Source organism: Epinephelus moara, chromosome 10 (assembly GCF_006386435.1).
Source record: "Epinephelus moara isolate mb chromosome 10, YSFRI_EMoa_1.0, whole genome shotgun sequence".
Classification (NCBI taxonomy): domain Eukaryota; kingdom Metazoa; phylum Chordata; class Actinopteri; order Perciformes; family Serranidae; genus Epinephelus; species Epinephelus moara.
The window spans coordinates 4,352,992-4,366,191 of NC_065515.1; the positions used below are offsets into that span (position 1 = coordinate 4,352,992).

Sequence of the window (13,200 nt, forward strand, 5' to 3'; positions counted from 1 at the left end):
GGTGAAACCCTTGAGATGTTATACACCTTTATGTGATGAGCCACGCCCTCCGCAATATTCATTGCCTTATAGAAGCTCAGTTTTAGTAAGTTTTCCAACTTTTGCCAAGAGGGAACTTTAGATATTGGTCCCTAGATTATGTTCACCCAGTTTCATGCAGATCGCTCAAACTTCCTAGGAAGAGATCCATTTGAAGTGTTTTTCAAAAAATTCAAAATGGTGGAAAATCTGTGGAAAAGCGGAAGTTATGGGTTCTTGAGGCAAATGTGTTCCTCATGAGGAGAGGCATCTCTGTGCAAAGTTTCATGTCTCTACGACATACGGGGCATGAGATATGCCCATTCGAAGTTTGCAATTTCAGTTGGTTGCTATAGCGCCCCCCTTTGGCCAATTGATGTAATATTGCTTCATTGGCATCCTCCCATGACCCTCTACCACTGTGCCAAATTTCACATGGATTGACCAAGTCAGTGAGGAGAGAAAATTGGAACAGACAGAGTTTTTATCATTATATAGTAAGATGAAGAGGCTGCAAAACTTCCTCTCATTTTATAGTTAAAGTTTACTAATGTATGTAAAACTCTCCACAGAATGAACAGTGGTTACATGTGTGTCTGTAACCACTGTAACCAGTGTCTGTTCTCTGTTGACCAGTCAACAGAGAACAGTGTTTCTAGCTCAGGCTTTTAGTATCAGATCAGTGTGCTTAGTACCCCAACAGAGGGGGGACCAAAAATGGGGACATATGGAACAGTTCTGTTTGTACCATCCACAACTTTCCACAATGGATACACAAAAATAAAAGTATTAATGTGTACCAAGCTGAACTAACCGGACTGCTTGGTGCAAACGAGGCTGAAAAGAAACAAAAAAGATCACAGATAGATGCAAAAGACACATAAAAACTACAAAAATGGACAAAGAGACACGAATCAGCCCAAAAAGACATAAAATGACCTCAGACAGACACAAAATGACCACAGAGAGAGTTGAAGAGAGATGCATAACGACTACGAAGAGATGCAAAACCTTCACAAAGTCTGTGTGTCTTGCTCTAACGTAGGAAAGATGGTGGGGTCCTATTTATATCTGTGCCCAGGGGCCCGTTGTCTCATAATCCGCCCATGTTCATAAACAGCATTTGTTGATTGCGATTGCTGTGCTGTAACCTCCGTGATTTTATGGATGACAAATCGAACCTTGAACCTTCCAGTGTTTGTGCTAACCTTAGCTAAACATTTCCTAGAGCTAGATAGTGACACACGAAGATGAAAGTGAAATTAAATTTTCTCATCTAACTGTGTGGAAGGCTGCCAAATAGGGAAATATTCCCACAGCTTTAGACTGACAGCTGATGGCCTGAGCCAGATACACTTAATGAAGGTTCATCCACCGTATCACATCTGGTGTGAAATATCTGACTGCATTTAAAAACTGTTGCCAGGGGATGGGTGTTGTGTCACGATTTCTAGTGTTCATCTCTTGCCAGCTTTTCAAATTCACACTCATGTCACTTTCACCACGTGTTTGTCTCTCACTTCAGATCCTGGACGTGCGTAATGTCATGGTGGTCGTGTCTCGATGGTACGGAGGTATTTTGTTGGGTCCCGACCGCTTCAAACACATCAACAACTGTGCAAGAAACATCCTGGTGGAGGAAGGATACACTGCCTCCACGGTGAGACACTCTCTGGGTCTCTTACATATTGCTCTGTCATCTTCCACTGACACATCATTGGTCAAGTCTGATGTTGCTGTCAGCGCTCTGAAGCTGGGAAACATCTGGTATCTTGTAGTTTAATTGACCTTTACCCTTTATGTTCATCCAACTATTTGAAAACCAAAAAATTACTTTTTTTTTGCCTTTTTACAACCAAAGCCGAAGTCTGAAGGTCAGAAGAGAAACATTCTTTCAACACTGTCAGATAGCACGCAGTTACAGATTATCTTGAGACATATTATAATAATATAGAGTGTCTGGCTTTCTTTGTGTTTCCACAGTAACTCCTCAGTAGCTGTCCCATTAGGGATATTGGTTCATTTGAAGTGTCTGGTTGCCACATGTTCTGAAGATCAAACACACTCTCTTCGCTTTCACCAGCCTGAAGTTAGGTCCAGTCTGCTTTGAAGTCATCTTTGTGTTCTGCAAAGTTATTCCATTGATAACATGATTGACCTTTGAGCTGCTGTCACGTATAGATTAAAGGTACTGTACTGCGGACCTACTCTTACAAGTACTTCAAAACCCCATCAAGTCACTGTAAAAATCTGAACCTGATTTCATTCCCATCCTGACAGCAAAGGCTGCGTTCCACTGTGGACGTCAAGCCTGGACTGTGTGACAACTAATTAGAGGCCACTGCATGTGGGTGGAGGGACGTAAAACCTCTGCAGAATAGCTTGTTTCCAGCCCGTGAGATGCTTTAAAAATGACCAGTAACAGTTAAAAATTTATTCTAAAACACACTGCTTAGTTTCAGTCTGTGTTGCAGTACTCAAAATCTTGTTCTCAAGACCGCTTTTTGAAGTTATTGTCTCAAATTGTATGAATTTGTGCTCCTGGTCTCAGAAAAAAAGACACAACTGCAGGGTTTTTTCCCAAGAGCTTGTTTACGTCTGGTATTAACATGCGTCTTGGTCACAAGTGGACAAAATTATAATAATAATAATAAATAAATGTACGTATGCCAAAAAATATTATGATTTATAAAGCCGTGCGTACGCCTGCCAGTACACAATTTTCTTTCATAAATCCCAAATCAACTTGGAATTGTAGGCACATAGGCCAGCCTCATATCCCGCCCTCTACACACCCACATTCAACCATAAATGATCAATGCAAAGCACAACATAAATATTAATGCATAGACCTGAGCCAGCTGGTCAATGGTTCTTTCTTTCTCATTAATTTTATTTCTGAATTTTTAACACTGGCAATACACAAACATGGACATAAAAATACAGGACAGAAAAAAAAGAAAACAATGACAAAAACAAAAAATAGATAATAATAAAAGTGATAAGAAGTTATAACATCAATGAAAACGCACTGCCAGCCAGAGAAACAAAAACAGTACAATTATACGGCAGTTCAAAATGTGTCCACAAAAAGGTTCAGACAGAGAAGTAGCATCCATGGGGTAAAGACCATGAGTGGTCAGGGAAGGTCCAGCGAAGACATAGTGTCCTGGTAAGTTGAAGCACAGTGTACAGTTCAATGCAATGAAGTAGTCCGATGTGGTTCGTCAGCTTGACTCCTCGTCCTTTTGATGTGTTCAATAAAAAGGTCCCCAAACTTTAGAAAACTTAATGAGGGAGTTAGGCAGAGTGTGATCAATGGTTCTTAATGGTGAGTCAATGGCCAAGAAGAAAACAAATATTCCTGATGCAGAAATCGGTGCTTGTTGGTGAGCTGGAGGTTAGAAAACATATCGCCTATTGTTTGGTGGGCAGTGGAGTCACAAACTAAAGAAAAGGCGGCGAGTGAGAACATGTTGCTGTTGCTTTTAATGCAGTAAGTTCATTAAACAGGACACAACCTCACTTATTTTTGTTTAAAAAACGGTCATATCTAAAAGGTGGATGCTAAAGAAGCAGAGTACAGCAGTGTCTCCAGTGTGCTCTGTGCGCCTGACAGCACACTCGTGTTCACTGCAGCCATTTTACACTCAAAAACTCAGTGGTGTAGTGGAGGGTATACTCAGGTATACGGGGTATACCCACTTCTTTTTCTATCCAGTTGAAGTATACACACCTATCAGCTAAAAAGCCATTGTAATATATAGGAGAGTATGCTTACTTCTTCATCGGTAACACAGTACACCCACCTCATCAGCTACCACTACACCACTGCAAAAACTGTGTGAAAACAAATATCGTACGAGATGATACAGTATATGCACAGTATTAGAAAAGATTATTGAAAACTGTCAGCGCAGTGCAAATATTTAATGGTGTCTGATGAAATTAACGTTTTCAGTTGTAGAAACCCAAGATAACATCATTTAGCCTGGTTAACGTGGTTGAGGTGAAAATGCCTCAGTATATTCACGCTTATTGGGTAAAGGAAAGCCGAACATTACTGAATCCTGTCACCTGCCACAGCCTAGCAAACACAAAAAACACTACTGTATTTGAATATTTATGTAGTGATTCATATGAAATGTGTGATATGAGGTGACTTTAAATGTGTGAGAGATCATATGTATAATGATTCCTTTCACGTCTAATTCCACAATCTGGCTTCAATTCACCACCTCACCATCTGTGTCGCCAATTTCTCCACTCTCCAAAATGTGGGTCAGAGTTTCCCTAAATTTACGCACATTTACTCAAGTTTTTCTTTATAAATCCCAAGTTATGTTTAGAAAGTGGCGTACACACAGTTCAAGTTCTTTTTGGTGAGTTCACAGTGGTTATAAATTAGGCCCTCCATCACCTGAACCACTTGCCAGGGTGCTCTGGGATGCATTTGACCACATATCTTTTGTGCCAATGCACCCTAATGTGTTTGTTTCGGTGATAGCATGCTAAAAGCTCCATAACTTGCCCATTTTACGAGTTGGCCTTTATACGAGTTGGAAGTGCTTTGTGGCTGTCCATTTTGCCCCATGAAAGGAGACGTGTTGAATTCTGCTGACAGAGATATGTCCAGCGGCACTGATACAACTACTTATGTGACTAGCAAGCAGCTAGTGTGTGCATTGGTCCCTTTAACCTTATAGCAAAAGTAACATAGGCAGGAACAAAATCTGAACACAATTGGTCAGCTGGAGACAGCATGACTGTGACTAGTTGCCAAGACTCTTAGTGGCGCCATCCCTATGTTTCCAGGGTCTTTCCTGTAAGAGATTGGTAAGGGCTAATTTTGCAGTTCAATTGCAAAGGCAGAAAGAAGATGGATGTTTCAAATGCAGTTCGAATGGTTAAAACCCATTGAGCCACTGTGGAGATGAGTGTCTAAAGTCAAGAAAACTGTCATTAGGTGTAGGTTTCAAGATGTATAATATCAGTGGGCTATAAGCTGTAGGTGGGCGACTTCAACATAATTGACCCGGGAAACATTTACTGACCATTTGACCTAGAGAAAAAACATTGCTGAGAAAATAGAACTATTTGAAATGTCTCTTTAATGTGTCATAATTAGAGTATATCAAACCGGGGAGCATAGGACCCTGGGGACATAGATACGCTCCCCTCTGGGCAAGAAGAAGCATACACAGGAAACAAAATAGGACCCAGAATTGACCCTTGAGGGACACCAGGTTAATCTGTAGGAGATGCTGTTGATGGAAATCCAGAACTTTCTATTGTCTGAGGAAGAAACAAAACACTTCAGGTTAGTTTCTTTCTGTCCCAGTGCCTCATCCTGTCATTTGTATTTTTGAGTTGAAGTGTAAATTGAAAACAGGACAGTAATTCTGGGGAAGAGAGAGCAGGTGACAATTTTGGTGGAATGCAAAATTAGATAAAATCTGTGAACACTTGGATTGGATTTAGGAAGAAAATAGACTAAAAAAAAGAGCTGAACCACCAATTTCACACCTCAGGACCTCCCTAGATGAAAGGTTGCTGCCAGTTATTTTGCAGCATGTGTGTTGCTTATTAAAAATAGTAACGAGGCGACTTCCTGTCGGCCACAACGGGCAGAAAACTCCAATCCCAAAGGGGGGAGGAACATATTTTAATGGTAATTGGGACAACAAATGATTGAGAGTGACTGCTTAACAGTCCCATTGCGAAACACCATAAGGTGCAAACACCATATGAGATATGAAGTGGAAGCATGCATATTAAATTTGCCACATTTGCCACTTGGCTGTATGAAACAGAATTATCATTTATGCTTGTTTTTTGTCCAGAAAGGCTGTTACAGTGTTGGGAGGTCTACAAGTTGGCCAGCCTGCATTGTCACTGCAATAATTAGCAGAGGATGTTTTATAAGAGTACTTAAGAATGCAATGTTTGGTTTGATGCAATTATTTGAATACATTAGAACAGTAGGGTACATGCCAATCAGCACATTGTAATACGCACATTTCAGTAAAGCAGGGAAACGCAGCAGGAGCTCAGGTGAAAGTGTCTCTCATAAATTGAGTCGTGAGCTTTAAAACAGCACTCAAATATTAAATATGGAAAAGGCTTTGGTACCATTAAGTGCAGTGCTAATGTAAGATAATTATTAGTCTGTCCATTCTCTAACCCTTTCTTCTCGTTTCCAGGATGAGGCCACCAAATCTGGAGCGAAGGCCAAAAGGACAAAGATCAAGAAGACGAAATGAATTTCTGAAGAGAGAAAGACTTTTATTCAAACACATTTTCGTAGTGTTGTGATTCAGGTGTGTCTTAAAGGTCTAGTGTGTCGGATTTATGGGGTTATGTTGACAAAAATTGAATACGAGTATGTTTTCTTAAGTGTATAATCACCTGAAAAAAAGAATTGTGTTTTTGTATCTTAGGATCAGCCATCATAGCTAGAAGCCCCTCCACAACGAGAGCATCGGAAAAACAACAATTTTTAATGTGAAAGTGATTTATTCAGCGTTTTTAGGGGTTCAAATCACCAAGTCTGTTTGTTTTGGAGACGAAGAGACCTCCGGTAAAAACCTCCTGAACGTCTGGTTCTGAAAAAGGTGAGGGCACATTAGCAGTTGCTAGGCGGAGTTGCACTTTTGAGGGTTTACTCGCGAGAAAGCCAAAGAATTAGTACATCATGACAATGTATAGTGTCTGACAAACATGCAGTTTAAGTTGACACACCTACAGCTCTCCAATACACATTAAAAGGTGCTTCCTGTCACTTAAGCAACGGTTTTCCTGTTATTCAGACAACTGGCTCGGAGAACAATTGCTTCTCCTCACATAACCAAGTTTGGCCAGAATCAAGTCACATCAGGATAACAATAGTCCAGTCACGCACACCTTATATTACAGGATAAGAGTTTACGCTAGGTCATTTACAGTATAGCATCCTGTCTCAGACATGCCAAACAGTGTTGGACAAACACTGATCTGTAACATGAAAATGCTTTATCCAGTGTTTTTACCAGTTTTTATCACCTGGTCTGTTTGTTTTGGGGAGGAATAGACCACTGCGGATAAGTCGGCTCCTGGTAAAAACCTCCTGAACAAAGAACACTGAGGGAATTTCAACCAGGAGAAGTTTCAGCTGGTTGCAATATGCAGTCATCACCACTAGATGCCACTAAATACCCCTAAATCTTACACACTTTTCCTTTAATAACAACAACCAGGGATTTCTTGCAACTAGAAATAATTGACTGAAAATTATGACGGACTTTATATTGCACCGTTTTATGTGAGGAGTCTTGAAATGAAATGTTTACAGTACATATTTTCATTAAAACAAACATGAGATTTGTACTAAAAATCCTAGAGTGATCAGTCTCCATTTTATAAGACAGCCACATCATTACAAGCTTCAATGGAGGATTTTGTTCAGGAGAAGACATCTTTATTCCATCATTCATTTTAAATCGTAATGTTCCATTCCGTCCTGATGTAAATGTGTGAATACTTGTCCTTGTACGTGTTAATTCAGCTTTCAGCCGAATCGGCATGTGAATGAAATTCATACACAATTCATTCAGCGTTTCTAAGAAACATGATCACGGCTCAGCAAAATGAAGTTCACTGAGGTTTATTGACGCTCTCATACTCATACACACATAATTCACATGCCCGTTGTCCTCAGTGCATTGCACATCCAGTTGAAGATTGCTAAATATTCAACTTTTCACAGTAGTGTGTTCTACTGAAGCTTTTACCCCACATCGGCTCCTGTGGGATTTTGCCTCACCTCTCCGTTTTGGTGTCACTTGATCCCTGGAAAGACACGTTCTGCATATTAACCACTCCAGGGTTGGCTTTTGGCAGCAGAGGGCTACTTTCTAAAAATATCCAGGGCTCGTACCTGGCAGTGTTTTCACCACTATTACTTGACTGTTGTGACATAAAGAATAAAAGTCTTTTATCTCTGTGTTTAGTTATCTTGAGGGAATAAAACCAATAAGTACATCTCATTGGAGTGAGAACACAAATGACTAACAACAGGCTGAGATTCCTGAAATTTACTCCATGTCTGTGTACAAAGCTGCCTGCGCATTCTAGCCATTGAGAATAATTACAGCTAATTCACTTAATAGAGCTGTTTCTCCCTGACAAGCTGTCATGCCAAACCCATCATCTCAGCCCTTAATTATGTTTTTTAGAGGCTTGTGAGGAACTCATGAAGCTAAAATAATACGCGGGGCTGAGAATAATGAGCTTACTTCAATTTAAAATTTAATCCATACAGGAGAATATGGGAGAGCCGAAGACTTTGATTGTTGCAGCAAAATCAAAAAATGTACATTTCCTTTCAAAGTATGCAAGTATGGAAACCAGGAGTGTTCAGTTAATGAGGAAAATAATAAAATATATGAATACATTTATTGATATATTGTCTTTATGGAGTCACATTGTGTTTTATAATCTTACTTGACAATCTTGCAGCCAGTGTCACAATGCTAATTTATATCACAGTGTCGTATTTATTTATTTAAAGGAATACTTCATCCCCCAAATAACCATTTGTTTATTGATTACTCATCATGCGTTACCCTAAATTTGTGACGAAAAGTGAACAAAGAATCCAAAAACTGAAAAATTACTCTCACACAACTTGTGCAGTAGAATTTAAGTCTCATTTTTCCAGTCATATGGTTAGTGCTTCCCAAACACAGGCACTGACTGGATAAATGAGACTTGGATTATACTGCACGAGTTGTGTAAGAGTTTCTAAATTGATGTTTTGATGTTGTTAAAACTGGACCTCAATGACTTTAATTCATGAAGAATTTTTTTTTTCCAGTTGTTGGACTCTTTGTTCATTGGTGAGGTAAAATTGCTATTTTTGTCACTGGAGTCTGGCTTTGAAATGTGCATAGATAAATTTCACTGTTTAGGAAGTACTGATCATACGACTAAATAGATAAGCGCTGGATTATATGAAACGAGTTGTGTGAGAGTTTGTGAACACGTTTTAATAATGATGTTTTTTCAATTTCCTCTGTTTTTGGATTCTTTGTTTAACATTGAGGCATACGATAAATTTTTCTTGCCAAATTCACTATAACACAGGGTGAGCAGTTGATATATAAATGATCATAAGGGGGGGTGAGGTATTCCTTTAATTTTGAACACTTTCCATATGAAAACATTAAGACAATTAAAAAGTTGAAGAACACTGAATTTGTGGGAAAGTTGCCTCCTCTAAAATTAAACAGACTCTCCATGCTCATGCTCTAATGTCTCCTTCATAAGATGTATTATTCTAAACGTATTCATCCAGAGGGAAAGTGGGAAGAGTGTAAATACAAAAAATCTAAGACACAAATAAGATGCAAATACTTAATAAAACATACACTATAAATACTTCATTTTAGTGTTTGGATTTGTGTATTAACAGTGATTATCTTGGTGAAACATCAAAGGAAGAAGTGGACTGTAATTCCTGGTGTCTCCTGCTTTTGTCAAGTGGACATTGACCTCTGAATCACTTGACTGAATGACTAGACTTGATGCTTGGTGTAAATATCTGTCAGCTGATGATGCCTGGCTCCTTGCGGACATCCTGCTGGCAGCGGCTCGGATCATTTCATCTCAGCCTGCTTCAGGCGTCTGGACCACTTCAGCTTCTGATTGCAGACTTCAGCCTTTGATCAGCTGCTGCGCGGACAAAGAGGCAAAACGTCAAGCGCGCAGAAATCACCTGAGGAAGGCCGGAAGATGAGTGGCCTACAAAATAAAAGCGTAAAAATTATACACCTCTTCCTTTTACTCACAGCCATGGGTGTAGATTTTCAAGGGGTGTAAAAGACACGTGCCCCTCAGTATATAGACATTTACAACATATTCATTCCCACCCATTTTCGACAAATGTGAGCGTAGCAGGGACTTTAATTTGACAAATATAAGACATGTACATCATAAATGCTAAAAAGGCTCAAACTGGTGCATACAAATTCTCCAGAATTGCAAAAATTAACTGTTTGATGCTAAAACTTTTCTTGCAGATGACCCCAAACCGCTTATTTCATGTTGTGTCCCCCCCATTTCTAAATTAAACCTTTGCACTTGCTGGAAACAGACACATAAGGGAAATTTAAAGTGATTTAATTGTATTTTGGATGCATCTGATGGGATTAAAAACGGACACATCACTATGGTTTTAGGTGCATTTACACAAACGTTTTAAGACATTTTATTTTGGTTGCCTTTGAGGAAACATATAGGCTTTGATTATCATGTTCTCTAAGGTTATGTGTTGAAAAAACAGTCATCGTAATTCGACATGAAAATTGCTTTAGGACGCATATTTTGACCGTCTTCCCCTTTCTCACAAAACGTTCTTGTAGGACGTTTATTTTGAAAGTAGGAGCGGATATAGTGCTGATTTTCTACTCTAGTAGTCTTGACATTGGTGACAAAAGCAAGTGAGCGCTCCTCAACACCCGCACATCCAGCAGCCAGCACTGTTACTGTAAACCTGCTGACCAGAGAGAAACGCGCACAGAGGATCTAAGATTATTTTCATAAAAAAAAATCTTTAATTTAAATTTGTGTCTCTTCTTAGCACAGAACTATTCCAGGGAAAATGGAAGATTTGGGAAAAGTGTTTCCATTAAACCACAGGTCTCCAGTCATGTTTGACTCCTGGGTAAAGTGGAGCGGAACGTTTGGGCGCGTAATTGGACTCTGTGCGTGAAACGGAACAAAAGGGTCTACGATGGTTTTGGCTTTATTCTAACTATGGGCGCGCACATTCTGGAGACCAACTCCAGCGGCAACTTGACTCCTGCTGTGTCCGAGGCTGGGACTGTCCTCCCGGGCTACCTGGCGGTGATCTTATCGGTCCTCATGGTGACACTGGTTGTCGTGGTGGTGGCTGGGAACGCGCTGGTCATAATGGCTTTTATTGTGGATAAAAGCCTGAGAATCCAAAGCAACTACTTCTTTCTGAACCTGGCTATATCTGATTTTCTCGTGGGTGAGTTGGTGCCTCTTCTTCTTCTTTGTGTCTCATCTGTCAGGTCGCTCAAATTTGGCTCTTTCAAATCTCTTATTCCTCCTTGTGAATGAAAAAAGGGCTTTTTCTCCACGCCCCAAACACACACACACACAGTATAATTACAGTGAGTCACTAGTGTTCACTGCTGAGTTTATTGTGACCTTGTCTTTTTTTTTTTTTGCTTCATTCATGTGCACCATGGATATTTGTAGCATCCCTTTATTTCACTGAGGTAAAGGAGGTAAAGCAATCACACCCCTCTTGTTGTGCTGCTCTTATCTGCACCATTAGATGAATTAGACCCTTCTCTTTAATGAAACAACCAATACAAGCTGCTCTCCTCTCAAATGTCTTTCACTTTTTCTATGCAGGGGTTTGCCTCAGTAACAGCAGCAGCCCGTAATTTTTTTGTCACATGTAATGGGTCTCACATCCAGGCTGTCTGGAGGTCTGGAGAGGTGTGAATGTTAGACGGTTTGAATCAACATGCAGTGTGTGTATGTGTGTGTGTGTGTGTTCCAGGTGCCTTCTGCATCCCGGTGTACATCCCTTACAACCTGACAGGCCGGTGGATGCTGGGTAAGGGGCTCTGCAAGGTGTGGCTGGTTATGGACTACCTGCTCTGCACGGCCTCAGTCTTCAACATTGTCCTCATTAGTTATGACCGCTTCCTGTCAGTCACAAGAGCAGTAAGTACAGGCTGCAGAGGTGCTCATTACCACACACACACACACACACACACACCACGTAGACGTAGTACCACAGTCAATTCTAAAATGTGTCACTCTCCAGGGCAGTTTGCTCGGCAGTGAAAAGTCATTGACATTCACAGCTTTATTCCTTTACAAGTGTGTCTGGCTTTAATCTCTAATTTTGTCCAGTCAATTTGAGCACAGAGCTTGAGCCGCCTGGGTGATTTGGTATGTAAATATTTTGGATGCAGACATTAGCAGGCAACTCAGCAGTCTATAAGGACCAGTATAATTTAATTTAAGGGGAACTACTCTGTCAATGAAAACAGTTTCATAATGCCCTCTGTCGCTCTGGCGGAGCTTTTCAACATTTAAAATAAACACCTGGCCAGCTCGCTTTGAGACTTACATTTTTTTTAAAAGATGATTGTTTTTGATAAGACAATTCAAGCATGATAGGGGAGAGTGAAGGGGATGGCATGCAGCAAAGGGTCACGGGCTGGAATCAAACCCACTGCCGCTGTGGCAAAGACAAAGCCTTTGTACACAGGAGGCCTGCTCTATCTGCTGAACTGCTGGGCATCCCACAAGTTACAGTTTCTAGGAGGTGTGGGGTTTGGAAGCAGTGGGCATTTAGGAGCAACCCAATCACCCAAAAATTGTTGGCATTGTATGCTTCTGCGGACTACAGATACATTACATTTGTACGTTATTACATAGCTATGTCATGTTTCAACAACCCACTTGGTTATTGTCAGGACAAGATCATGTTTTGGCTTAAAATACCCGCTTTTGGGGGCACAATCCTCGCTGGAAATGCAGTGATATCTCGACTGCTGCTTTTTTGTGGCACTATCCTGGCAGGAAACACAACTGTGTCTCTGTAAAAGTCAGCTGCTTTTCTTGGAACTATCCCAGCTGGAAATTCAGTGACGTCTCTGTAAAAGTCAGCTGCTTTTCTTGGAACTATCCCAGCTGGAAACACAGCAATGTCTCAGTAAAAAACAGATGCTTTTCTTGGCACTATCCCAGCAGGAAATTCAGTGACGCCTCTGTAAAAATGAGCTGCTTTTCTTGGCACTATCCCAGCTGGAAATTCAGCAACGTCTCTAAAAATTGGCTGCTTTTCTTGGCACTATCCCAGCTGGAAATTCAGCAACGTCTCTAAAAATTGGCTGCTTTTCTTGGCACTATCCCAGCTGGAAATTCAGCAACGTCTCTAAAAATTGGCTGCTTTTCTTGGCACTATCCCAGCTGGAAATTCAGCGACGTCTCTATAAGAATTAGCTGCTTTTCTTGGCACTATCCCAGCTGGAAATTCAGCGACGTCTCCATAAAAATGAGCTGCTTTTCTTGGCACTATCCCAGCTGGAAATTCAGCGACGTCTCCATAAAAATGAGCTGCTTTTCTTGGCACTATCCCAGTTGGAAATTCAG

At 40.5% G+C, this 13,200-nt stretch overlaps 2 protein-coding genes across 4 annotated transcripts in view; both read left to right on the forward strand.

Annotated features, from left to right (window-relative positions):
* impact (impact RWD domain protein) overlaps positions 1–8,449 on the forward strand; it is a 46,166-nt gene extending 37,717 nt beyond the window's left edge. For 2 of the 3 annotated variants that reach the window (XM_050055519.1, XM_050055521.1), the window contains exons 10-11: positions 1,544–1,678; positions 6,222–8,449. In XM_050055519.1, coding sequence (XP_049911476.1) covers positions 1,544–1,678; positions 6,222–6,281 — 195 coding nt within the window. In that variant the 3' untranslated portion in view covers positions 6,282–8,449. Of the gene's footprint in view, positions 1–1,543; positions 1,679–2,001; positions 3,331–6,221 lie in introns of those variants that run through there. The other variant, XM_050055520.1, reaches the window with a different exon arrangement.
* Positions 8,450–10,543: 2,094 nt separating this feature from the next.
* LOC126396689 (histamine H3 receptor) overlaps positions 10,544–13,200 on the forward strand; it is an 11,097-nt gene continuing 8,440 nt past the window's right edge. Inside the window, exons 1-2 of the mRNA XM_050054924.1 lie at positions 10,544–11,050; positions 11,594–11,760. Coding sequence (XP_049910881.1) covers positions 10,813–11,050; positions 11,594–11,760 — 405 coding nt within the window. The 5' untranslated portion in view covers positions 10,544–10,812. The remainder of the gene's footprint in view (positions 11,051–11,593; positions 11,761–13,200) is intronic.